A 12470-nucleotide genomic window follows, 5' to 3' on the forward strand; every position below is an offset into this window, starting at 1 on the left:
GATCTTCCCGGACCGGGGCACGAACACGTGTCCCCTGCATGGGCAGGCGGACTCTCAACCACCGTGCCACCAGGGAAGCCCGGAATTACGTCTTTGATTTCCTGATTTTACTTAAAAGTTATTTGGGTTTATCTAGTATTTGAGGTAGGAAGAAGAAAAAAAAGGCCCACTGCCTCTGGGAGAGCATCACTAGGCCTCACCTGTGCTGTGGGGGACAGCTACCAGCTGGAGGGGTTGGTCAGCGGGTGGGGGGAGAGGGAAGGGGGTGTGAAGGGGAGAAAGGCAGGTGAGAGGGGTGGGGAGGCCCCTACCCTCTTGGAGGAAATGGAACGTAATTAAGCTTCCCAAATAAGAACTAATATGCAGCTTCATCTCTCTTAATATCTCTTGCGAAATTTGCAAAAGAAGCCTATTTTAACTGCCGTCACTCAACACTGCTGTCTGCTTCTCCTCTGACGTCCCTTCTGTCCCGCTGTCCCCGTCTAGTACCTAGGGTCAAATTCACATGTCCGCCCCCATCACCAGAGCAGGTTCCTTCAGGCCAATATTCAACAGTACCTTAGGACCACCCGGGGCTTCTCTTTCCCCCTCCATTATGCCAGTCAGACACCCGGGTCCTTCCACAGAGGGCTAGGATAGGAAAGCTCAGTCTTAGGCGCTGGAGAGGGAGACAGCGAGTGTGTGGGCTGCCAGCCCCCCCAAGCCCCCTGCCTCCTCCCTGTTCCATTGTCTCTCCCAGCTCACCCCTCCCAACTCCTTCCTAGAGGAGAGAGAACACAGCACATATTTGAGAGTGTTTCAGCCTTTGGAAAACCCCGTCAGCCACACCATCTCCCTAAAACTTCACAGGCCTAAGAAACAATCTAAGGCGGGTGGTATTTGTCCTCTCCAGTGGATGAGGAAACTGGGTCAGGCCTGTGGGCAGAACCATACGGTGTGTCGTCAGAAGGCCTGAGGAAAGGTCTCTGGTGAACAGGGTTGGTGTGAGGGCCGAGAACGACTGTGTTAGGCGCTCGGTGTCTCAGAGCAGCTCTTTCCAGAGGGCTTGTTTCCTGTTCACCTCGCAAGCCACTGTGCATGTGGGGAGCCACGGAGGGGCCCACAAGGGCTCCAGGGCACTCTCTGGGCACCTCAGTTTGCAAAGGGGCCTTTTTGGGCTGGAAAGGTCTTAAAGTGTGTCTACCAACAATGTGCTATTTCCACAGAAATGCTTCAGGGGTTGTTGGGAGAGAAGAGAAAGGGTTCCTGACAACCACCCTACTCACCAAAGGAACTCAGCTTCCATCTGTGTTACGGATGGAGATGCTGTTTGAAAAAACGTTCTGATACTAAAAAAATACAGCATGTTTAACCACAATTAGAAAAAAATGCAGCCTGTGATTTAGCTGAACGTAATTTATTCTGTAGTAAAAGATGGTCAACATGTCAATTGAGGTAAAAAATTTCCCATTTGCTAGTTTTTGAGTATTGGTGAATCACTTAAATCAATTATGACATGCTATAGAGCGGTATGAATTTTTGTAAGAAAATACAGGCACACAATATGTCCATCTATACACATGGAAAACAACCTGGAAGCTGAAGGAGACACTGCTAGCTGGCCACCTAATACTCATTCCCTCTTTCTTGACCAACAGCCCTCTGATGTTGTGGGCCCAGAAATGCGTCTACTTAAAAACACCTTTCCAGACTCCCTTGCAGCTAGGGGCCACATGGCCCAGTTCTGACCAGTAAGAAGTAAGTGGGGGGGGGGGAGGTTGGGAGGGAGACGCAAGAGGGAGGAGATATGGTGATATACGTATATGTATAGCTGATTCACTTTGTTATAAAGCAGAAACTAACACACCATTGTAAAGCAATTATACTCCAATAAAAAAAAAAAAAAAAAAAAAGAAGTAAGTGGGGGACACCAGAAGTAGCTTTGGGAAAAGCACTGTAGAGGGGGTGGATTTGGCTGGCCTGCACGCTTGACTTCCTCCTGACTTTATCATGTTTTGTGCCAGGAGCTGCATCCATCGTCTTATGACCAAGAGGCAACAAGCATGTGAATGAAGGGCCAATGCACCAGGCAGAGAGCCCATGGAGCTAATGAAACCAAAGCTTCACAGTCCCGGAAAGAGCCCTGGCAATGTGCTCATATGGTTTTTGTAAAATTTGCAGAAGTAGCATGTTTCAGTTGCAGTCACTTAAAACTGCTGTTTCTTTCTACTCTCACTTCCCTTGCCATACTCCCCCTCATGGTGTTGGAATGGCCAAAGGCAATTTAGAACTTAGCCAAAAGGACGGTGAATCCGGATGACCTTTAATTTGAGTTTAGTGGGAAATATGATTCCCAGTCACTTCTGTGCATAGCCAAACATCGCTAGCTGTCCTGGTGTGGAAGTGGCTTCTAGAATTCCACACACCATCAGAGAATTTATGAAGAGTCAGTGCACAGGAAAACTTGAAATGCCCCCAAATCTTCCAGTTTCTTTATGAAAGAAGTTTGAGGATGGTTTTCTCAAATTTAACAACAATCCTAAAAATTTACACAGCATTACCATAAAACTAAATGTGAAGCCAAAAGAAAATTTTCAAATCTATCAGTAATAAGAAACAAAGCTGGGGCTTCCCTGGTGGCGCAGTGGTTGAGAGTCCGCCTGCCGATGCAGGGGACGTGGGTTCGTGCCCCGGTGCGGGAAGATCCCACATGCCGCGGAGCGGCTGGGCCCGTGAGCCATGGCCGCTGAGGCTGCGCGTCCGGAGCCTGTGCTCCGCAACGGGAGAGGCCACAACAGTGAGAGGCCCGCGTACCGCCAAAAAAAAAGATAGAAACAAAGCTGATCAAATACATTACAGGAAGGACTAATTTTCTTTTCTTTCTCTGTAGAAAATATTACAAACTCGTTGCAACATATGTAGAGGCAATCAAAGAGTATAAAACAAAAAATGTACGGAAAGAAAACCATGAAGCACGTGGCGGGCAGCTAGTTAATAAAACATCATTTTCTGTTTGTGATACCGTCAGTTCGTTCTTTTTTTCCCTTTACCTACTTTTTTAAAAAAAAAATTGAACTATAGTTGATTTACCACGTTGTGTTAGTTTCAGGTGTACAGCAAAGTGATTCAGTTATACATATGTCTATTCTCTTTTAGATTCTTTTCCATTATAGGTTATTACAAGATACTGAGTAGAGTTCCCTGTGCTGTACAGTAGGTCCTTATTGGTTATCAATCTGTCAGTTCTTAAAATTTGAATTTGACTGTGATTTATTTTTCTTAGTCTCATTCTAAGTATTCACTTTTATACCTAAACTTTGTATTCCATTGTTTTAAAGAAGGCCTGCAAAACCCTGTACACTGGAGGGCCCACAAAACCTGGATCTTCCCTTCTGACGGGCTGGGTGAAAGAAGGCAAGAGACGAGCCTGGGGTCTGATAAGGCTGGATTCCCTGCTACTTGCAGATGAGCTCAAAACCAGCTGACAAAGGAAAGATGAGATACAGAGATAAATGAAAGGAAAATAGAGGGAACAGTGGTTATCTCTGGGTGGACAGAATTATTATGGTGGTTGTTTATGCTGTGCTTACTTTTGACTTTTCAGTAATAAGCATGTATTTCTTTTGCAATCAGAAAAAAGAATCCCAGAAACAAACTGAAAAAGAAAAGGATTTGGAATCTTTGGGGGTTGGGGATTCTTCCCCCTGCTTGTTTGGTTGTGTTTTCACACATAGGAATATGGACTTTTTAGTTAGTTCCAAGTGACTTTTCAATCATCAGAGTCAGGCAGAGCAGGAATAATTGGTTGAAAAGTGATTAGAAAAAAACCCCAAAGTGGAGACAAATTTGAAAAAAAAAAAAAGGAAAAATTGGAAACTGAGGCCCTTCCTTCTCCGGTTTTGGTTTTCACTGCGAGTAAAACAGGGCCAGCTGCAGGCGCCCAAGCTTCTTCCCTGTCTCCGGCGGGCTGGCCCTGCCCCCTGGCCAGATGCACTCACTTCCCCTGCTGAGGCCCCGCTAACCTTGAGGTCTGCCCACGTGGCAATGTTTCCATGGCCCAGATGCTGGCTTTAGAACCACTGAGGGGTGTAATAAAGAGGCAGATTCCTGGGGCCAGGTCCACACGCTCAGGCTGTCCGGAGGTTGGGCCAGGACCCCTGCTTTAACCAGCCCTTTAGGAGATCTCCAAACCAACTTGGCAGAAAAGGAAGTGTGGAAAGGGAGTGATTAGCATTGACACCAGGCATTCCCCCTCCAAACTGAGTCTATGCTCAGAAATTGGACCATAGAGTAATTCTGAATATTTCACACAGTTGGAGACTCTAAACTTTCAAATACGGAACAGAATTCACTGGAAAATCAACGGTTCTCCCAGAAGGCAGCAGAGCTTAGTGGTAAAGAGCAAGCAGGCTCAGATAACACCTGAGAATGCTCCTCAACGCTCTCAGCCTTAGCTGCCTCACCTATGACGCGCAACACGAGCAGAATTTGCCCCATCCTTTGTTGGGAGGGTTAAATAAATGGAATCAGATGTGTGAGGCAATCCGCACAGGACGTGGCCCAGGACGTGAGCCCAGCTAATTTAAGGCACGCCTATGACTGTTGTTAAAGGTAACTGAACAATAAGTTTAAACTTCAAAATAAAAACAAAACAACTGAGATCCTATGATAAATATCTACACTCCTTCACCCAGGGTACTGAAGATATTTAAAGCAGGGCACTCTTTTTAGGAAGAACTAAGTGATTATTCGGCATAATATGGATGATTCTGAAAGATTTAGAAATAACCAAGCAAGGAGAAGTTGGCAAGTCATCAGTCTTGATCTGCTGCTGATCACGGCCTGAAGAAGAAACACAAAAGGGTGCTGTTTTCACCAGAATTATGAGTGAACGGATACATGTGATGTGGCCACCACCACGCTCAGGCAAGCCCAGGAAAAGTGGCTTGTTCTGCCCAAGCTTTCCCTGAGTTCCCTGTGGTCGCCAGCTTCTTCATGGCCTGGGCTCTGCAGTGCGCAGGCGCTATCTGCTTGAACTTGGGGGGGTGAGGACAGGCGGCGAGTGTGGCCTTGCAGGGCGCGGGGTGGCCATCAATGCCCAGCAAGCGGGGAGTCATGGGTCCAGGCATCCTGGGAAGGGCTCCCTTCCATCTCCTCGACACCCCGGCAGGCTGCCCTCACTGCACCTCCCCGCTCACGCCCTAACTAGTATTATAGTTTTTAAATCACTGGTGTGTACAATTACCACTCCTGGGATTATGGTAAGGAGGTCTGGGCTGGGACCTAGACTCTATTTTTTTATTTTTATTTTTTTTGCGGTACGTGGGCCTCTCACCGTTGCGGCCTCTCCCGTTGTGGAGCACGGGCTCCGGACGCGCAGGCTCAGCGGCCATGGCTCACGGGCCCAGCCGCTCCGCGGCGTGTGGGATCTTCCCGGACCGGGGCACGAACCCGTGTCCCCTGCATCGGCAGGCGGACTCCCAACCACTGCGCCACCAGGGAAGCCCCTAGACTCTATTTTAACACACCTTCGATGGTCAGCTCTGACATCACAGGACGATCACCCGTCAACCCCCTGACCCCCCATCCCTCAACAGCAGCACACTTTTTTATCTGCTCTGTGTCATCTTCTGTAAACTTCTGGAAGATAACAGCTTGAGAAACTTTGCCAGCATTCTGCTGTGGGTTAGGCAAATGGCACAGGTTCAATGAAAAAGTTTTGAATACAAGTTTCTAAAAGTCAACAGCTTTCCACTGATCTTGAAAAATCTACAGTCTACCTAGTACACCAGGATGGGAGGCGTGAATTGTGATTTTTGGGGTGCACATTCCCTAGTGAAATGCAACGCCTTCTATCTCTGGCAGGCTCCCTCGTTTGACACAAGCAGTTAGCAGGTATGAGTGCACAACCCCCGCGTGAACCACCAGAGCCAAAGGTGGGCAGGTGAGGCGAGCTCACAGCGCTGGCCGGCTGTCAATTTCAAGTCAAGGCTGGGTGGCTGAGGGCAGCTGAGGAATCTAACGAACAAAGACAGCAAAATGGGCCGTGTTCCCACAGCCTCAGCGATTACTGCTCAACAGCAAGTTTCCTAATAAAACTTTAAAGCGTTTCCACATGAGATCCTATGGTGACCTGGTCTAGTGGGTCGAATGGTGGCCTCCAACAGATCTGTCCATGTACTAACCCCGGGAACCTGTGAACGTGGCCTGATTTGGATAAACAGTCTTTGCAGATGTAGTTACATTAGGGATCCTAACATGAAGAGATCATCCTAGATTATCCTAAATCCAGTGAAGAGTGTCATAAGAGACAAGAGAACACAAAGAGAAGAGGAGAGGAGGCAGAGTCTGGAGTTCCACAGCCACAAGCCAAGGAGGGTCTGGAGCCGCCAGAAGGTGCAAGACCAAGAAAGGTTCTCCCCTAGAGCCTTCAGAGGGAGTGTGGTTGTGCTGATAACTTGACTGTGGACTGCTGGCCTCCAGAATGGTGGGAGAATACATTTCTGTGGTTTTAAGCCATCCAGTTTATGGTCATTTGTTACTGCGGCCCTAGGAAACTAATAACCTTGGTCTTTACGTCCCTATAGTGAATTCTTTCTGTACTTCATTCTTACCACTCACATTGCCACCGACAAGTAACTGACACCAATGAGATAAACAAGCATGTGTAGAACTTTTCTAAATATTTCCTTCTGGTAAAAGAACAGTACCTATGCATTAAGAAGATTTAGAACTGCAGGCTATGGTAAAGTGACACCATTTCTGGATGCCATTAAGCTGGATTATTGGTTGATTTGAAAGCTCTGTCACTTTGTGCCTCACCAAGCTGCAAGATTAAACTGGTAGTTCCAGCATGTTCGGTGTCTTGTTTTCGTTGTTGCTGTTAAAAATCTTCACCACATCAACGTAAGATCTCACCCGCGGCATTTCACTGTGCAGAGGTGCTAAAAGCTATTTAGCGGAGGGGCTGTACTGCGGTTTCTGTCTCAACATCCTTGCTGACCCTCGCGTGCTTGTGCAGTGGTGTCTGTGGGGAAGTCCCAGCATCTCAGGGCTGAGTTCTCGACAGCTTCGCCACCATCCTCCAGAGAAGCCCCACCAACTTGCCTTCTGTTTTCCTCACCACCTGCCCATGAAGCATGAGAATCTTGCTTTTAAAAATGCACGTCCAGGGCTTCACTGGTGGCACAGTGGTTAAGAATCCGCCTGCCAGTGCAGGGGACACGGGTTCGAGCCCTGGTCCAGGAAGATCCCACACACCGCAGAGCAACTAAGCCCGTGTGCCACAACTACTGAGCCTGCGCTCTAGAGCCCGTGAGCCACAACTACTGAGCCCGTGTGCCACGACTACTGAAGCCCGCACGCCTAGAGCCCATGCTCCGCAACAAGAGAAGCCACCGTGGTGAGAAGCCCGCGCACCACAACGAAGAGTCGCACCCGCTCGCCACAACTAGAGAAAGCCCTCGCACAGCAACGAAGACCCAACACAGACAAAAATAAATAAAATAAAAAATAAATAAATTGAAAAAAAAAATGCACGTCCCGTCAAATGGAGCTCAGGCCTTCCCTGACAAAGCCAGTGTTCTTCCAAAGGGAAGCAAAGGCCTAGTCAGGGCTCAAGACTTCCATCAGCAGTTTGGAACCCGGATGGCCTCACTTCTGTCCCTTCTCAAGCACCTACCTCCCCACTTGACTTAACGTAATGGAGCCTCCGCAGTCAGTTAGGTTCCTTTGATCCCTGAGCTGTTTCTAGGGACAGTGGCGGGCTATAGGCACTTGTCCATGACTGGGGGCCGGTGGTCACCCAGCCTCCTAAATCACCCCCTTTCTTTAACTCTTGCCCCATGTGGTCTATTCTCCACAAAGCAGCCAGAGTGAAAATAGAAGTTAATATAGTAAAACGTAAGTCAAACTGAGCACTGCCCTGCTCTGCGCCCTCCAACAGCTTCCCAGCTCATGCAGAGTAAACTCCAAAACCCTCGCCGACAATGTCCCCATGCTTGGGCCCTTGGCTGTCCTCCAACTTCAAGTTCTGCCAGCATATACTGACTCCAGCCTGGGGCCCCTGGAAACTCCTTGAACAATGAGGAAGACCAGGCCCAGGTGACCAGGGAGACCAGTGCCCAGGGTGAGGTGCTGAGGGCCTGGACGGGGCAGCAATGGGAATGGACAGGTGCTTTCTGCTTCCACCTGCCCCTGGAAAGGCTCACGCCACCTGCACCCACCACCTTTTTCCTTCCCAAGTCACTGTCCTCGCTTCGATTGTTCAGCATCCCAGCTCCAACACTGACCTGCCCAATCTGAGGAGATTTCAGGGTCCACGTAGCCGACCCAGTCAACCACCAGCTTCAAAATTCCAGGAGCTCCTTTTAATATCAACGGCCTTCACTCCTACGTGCTAGCCATCTGTCACGGGGCTTCGGTCTGAACTGGCCTCATCCTGTACCATTGCTGCTCCCTTCAGACACCTTACCCTGCGGCATCCCACCTGCTCACCCATGTGTTCTCTGATCAAGGCTCCACGAGACACCTGGGTCCTCGACGCCGCCGTCCTCTCCCAGCCAGTAGCCAGCTCCCCTGACTCACACCCTTCCCTACCTAGCTGGGCGTTCCCGGAGCATCGGGGTCGTCGGGGAGTTCAGATTATGGCCCCTCACAGACGTGTGACTCCACAGGCCTCTTGGTGCTTTGACTGACCACTCAGCCCACCCGGAAACACCCCTGCCTCCTGGTTTCCGTGGCACTGCTTTCTCCTGGTTCTCCTCAAGCCTCCCTGGCTGTTCACTTTCTGTCCTTCTCAGGGGCCCGTCTTCCTTCTCCTGCACCTGACTTGCTGGCTCGGCCCCGCCCTCCCTCCCTCTCCACCCTCTGCCTCTCTCAGCGGGCGACCTCACCTGCTCGGATGGCTTCGGCCATCACCTGTGTGCTGACGACTGACAAAGATGCAGCAGTCTTCCCTTCTCACGGATGAGGCACGAGAAAACAAAGACGCTGGACGGGCAGACGATTGCTACTAAGGACGGGCTTACCCTCGGATGTTACGAAGGCTCTGGAGTGTGCCTTTTAGTTATACTCTAACCGCCTTCTGTCCAGCAGCGGGTCTGTTTAGGATAGTAACTAGGGCCGCTGGAAGCAAGCTGGCTGACACATATCTTCTGATAAACATAGTATCATAACAGACCAAACCAAACCCTTATGTGTTACTGCAAATGCTAAGTCCATCAATGGTCCATCTCTCCTTTCTATTTCGGGGTCCCGTCCCCGTCACACGGTACTTACTCCCAAGTACTCCGTGGTCAGAAGCTTCTCGCCTGAGAGCTCTCCAAGCTGGGGCTGGATCAGTTCATCTTTGTCCAGATCGGCTTCCATAGTGTCATGGTCCTCCTGTTTCAAAGGAGGAGACACGGGGTGAGTGCTCTGGACCCCTCCCTCGCTGCAAGTTCCCAGAGGGCGCCTCCCCAAGTGGGCGCCTCATGAAATGGGAAGACCTTAGCCCAACAGCAGCGGCTCATGGGTTTGCATTTCAAAGGTTCTCCAGGGCCGTCTGCCCTCCGCTCACAACCTCCGCGAAGATGAAAGGGAAAATGCCAACCTACGTCTTTAGGAAGCTGGGCGCCTAATGAACACTTCCACGGCCACAGGTGGGAAGAGGTTCACCCAAGATGCTGTTGAATGGTCTCTCCTAGTTACAGTTCTCAGGATGTTTTTCTCTGTGAGGTCAAGGTGCCATGTAAACAGCCAAATCAGCCAGTCTACAAATAACTACTAAGCACCTCCACATGCGCAGGCCTTACAGAGGATACAAAACTGTATATTATAGGCTTGCTCTTCTTCCGCAGTTTACGGTCAATAAGAAGACTCAGCAAAAAGAGAAAAACTGTTTTGCTTCTGGGAAGATGGAGTGGACATATTTTTCCCTGTTCCTCCCACTAAGTACAACCAAAAACACTGGACATTACGTACAAAATAAATATGAGGCCCTGAGAGGTGGAGAGGAGGGGGCAGACTGGCTGGGTATCCTGAAACACAAGGAATAAAAGGTGGTGAGTCCCCTGGGTTTACTTTTTGCCTTAGAGATTCCCCACTTGGCGCTGAAGAAGCCAGCAACCCGGAAACGAGCATGGTGAAGACAAAAAAAAGTCCCCCAAAGCCTACTCTGTCTAGCCAAAGAACCAGGAAACGGGGAGCCCAGCATGATGGAACTTTTAGACACTAACCAAACACCGGAGCAAACACTGTCATCCCACCCACAACCACACCAGCAAGGGCGTCAGGGCGCTGAGACTTCTGCCCTTACCAGGCTGTGACGAGGCACCCCAGTAACCCCCACCGGGGTGATATCAGAGAGGGACAAGTAGGGAGGGGGAGTTTTGTCCTTGCTGGGTGGTAATGAAGCTCCCCTACCCGGAGAGGAGAGTAGAGACCAGGTGGAGAGGCTGGACTTCCACCCCGACTCTGCAGTAATGAGATGTCCCTGCCCCGCAACCAGGGACGGTGTCAGAGGAGGCCTGGTGGAGACTCAAGACGTTCACCACTGCCACGTTTCACCATGTTCCTGTGGTGTTGGGGAGGCCACGTGGGGGGCAGTAACAAGGCATTCCTACCACCTCTTCCAGTCAGGGAGGTGTTAGTGGCGGCCCAGCAGGGATGGAGAACTCTCACCCCTGTCCTGCAGTAACAAGGAGTCTCCTCCCCTGCTCCCCGGGGTGTCAACAGAGGCCAACTGCAGAACCTGGACTTCTACCCACACCTAACAGTAATGAGGAGAAGCCCCCGCTCCTCTGCCACAGCAGGGTCAGAAGAAGCCAGGTAAAAGAGAAGGTTTAAAATAAGACAAAAGTTTCATAACATAGTATCCAAAATATCTGGGTTTAAATAAAAAATCATTCATCATACCAGGCACCAGCGTGCTCTCAAACTGAATTAAGAGACAATCAAGAGATGCCAACATCAAGATACAGAGATGCTAGAATTGTCTGAAAAAATTTTAAAGCGACCATCATAAAATGGCTTCAGTGAGCAATCACAAACATTCTTGAAACAAATGAAAAAAACAGGAAGTCTCAAGAACATAGAAAAGTAAACATAAAGCAAACAAAAGGAAGGCAATAATAAAGAGAAGAGCAGATATCGATGAAAAGGAAAACAACAGAGAAAACTGGTAAAACTAAAAGCTGATTCTTTGAAAAGATTAATGAAATTGTCAAACCTGTAGCAAGACTGGCAAAGAAAAAGAAGACACAAATTACTGATACCAGGAATGAAACAGGAGATATCACTACAGACCTGCAGACATCAAAAGGATAATAGGCCCATACCAAGTTAATCATCACGCTTTCGCCACCTATATACTTCTAAATTTCTTTTCTACTTGCCACTGTCTTCTCTTAGGCCCTTGTCACTTTTTGTTCTTTTTCACTGTTTGAAAAGATATATTAGTTCAATTTTTTTGTAACAAATAATGCACAATTAAATTGTGCATATAATGCATGAGAGCTAACTTGGTGGGACTTCCACTGGCCAAATGGGGACAATGTGAGCATGAAAATAAATGTGGATATTAATGGATTATCAGGTAGAAATCCACAGAGGTAGAGTTCACACTTATATAAATAAAAGATTTTTAAAAAATGAAAAAAAAAAGGATAATAGGGATTACTATGAGCAACCGTACATAAATTTGACAACTTAGATAAAAAACACAAAGCCTCTCAGATGACTTGAATAATCCTATAATTATCAAGAAAATTGAATTCCTAATTTAAAAATTCCCCCAAAGACTTCTCCAGGCCCACATGGTTTCACTGGAGAATTCTACCAAACTTTTTAAAAAGTTAACACCAATTCTACACAATGTTCTCCAAAAACGGAAGAGGAAGAAATAATTCCTAATTCATTTTATGAAGCTGGTATTACCCTGGTACCGAAACCAGACAATGATAGTACTTTTATAAAAAGAGTACAGACAAATATCCATCATAAATAAAGATGCAAAAGTCCTTAACAACCAAGTTAAAGGAAAATGAAAAAAAATCCTTAACAAAATATAGGCAAATAGAATAGACCAATAGATCAATATGCTAAAAAAAATTATTATACAATGACCAAGTGGGGTTTGTTCTAGTGATGCAAGTCTGGTTCAGTATTTAAAATTTAATCATTGTAATCCACAAGATTAGCAGGCTTACGAAGAAAAAAAATTACATGATTATATTAATGGATGAAGAAAAAGCATGGCAAAATTCAATATCCATTCATGACCAAAAACTCAGAAGAATAGGAATGGGGGGTACTTGATAAAGAACATCTATAGAAAACCTGTATTTAACATTATACTTAATGGTGAAAGACTGGATGCCTTCCCCCTAAGACTGGGAACAAGGGAAGGATTTCTACTCTCACCATTCTTAGTGTTATAAGTTCTAGACAGAGCAAGAAGGCAAAAAAGGAAATAGGAAGCGTACAGATCAGAAAGGAAGAAATAGAATTGT

General features: G+C 47.7%; 1 protein-coding gene across 8 annotated transcripts in view; it reads right to left on the minus strand.

The window, feature by feature from the left end:
• Nucleotides 1–12470, minus strand: part of ARMC9 (armadillo repeat containing 9) — a 145639-nt gene that overhangs the window by 25144 nt on the left and 108025 nt on the right. For all 8 annotated transcript variants that reach the window (XR_016394010.1, XM_030760484.2, XM_022567944.3 and 5 more), the window contains exon 20: nt 9259–9363. Coding sequence is in view for 7 of the 8 variants with exons in the window: in XM_030760484.2 (XP_030616344.1) it covers nt 9259–9363 (105 nt within the window). In the remaining variant the exon portion in view is untranslated. The remainder of the gene's footprint in view (nt 1–9258; nt 9364–12470) is intronic.

Source organism: Delphinapterus leucas, chromosome 8, assembly GCF_059928025.1.
Source record: "Delphinapterus leucas isolate spDelLeu-1000000601 "Yukka" chromosome 8, BTC_Dleu_Yukka2, whole genome shotgun sequence".
NCBI lineage: Eukaryota > Metazoa > Chordata > Mammalia > Artiodactyla > Monodontidae > Delphinapterus > Delphinapterus leucas.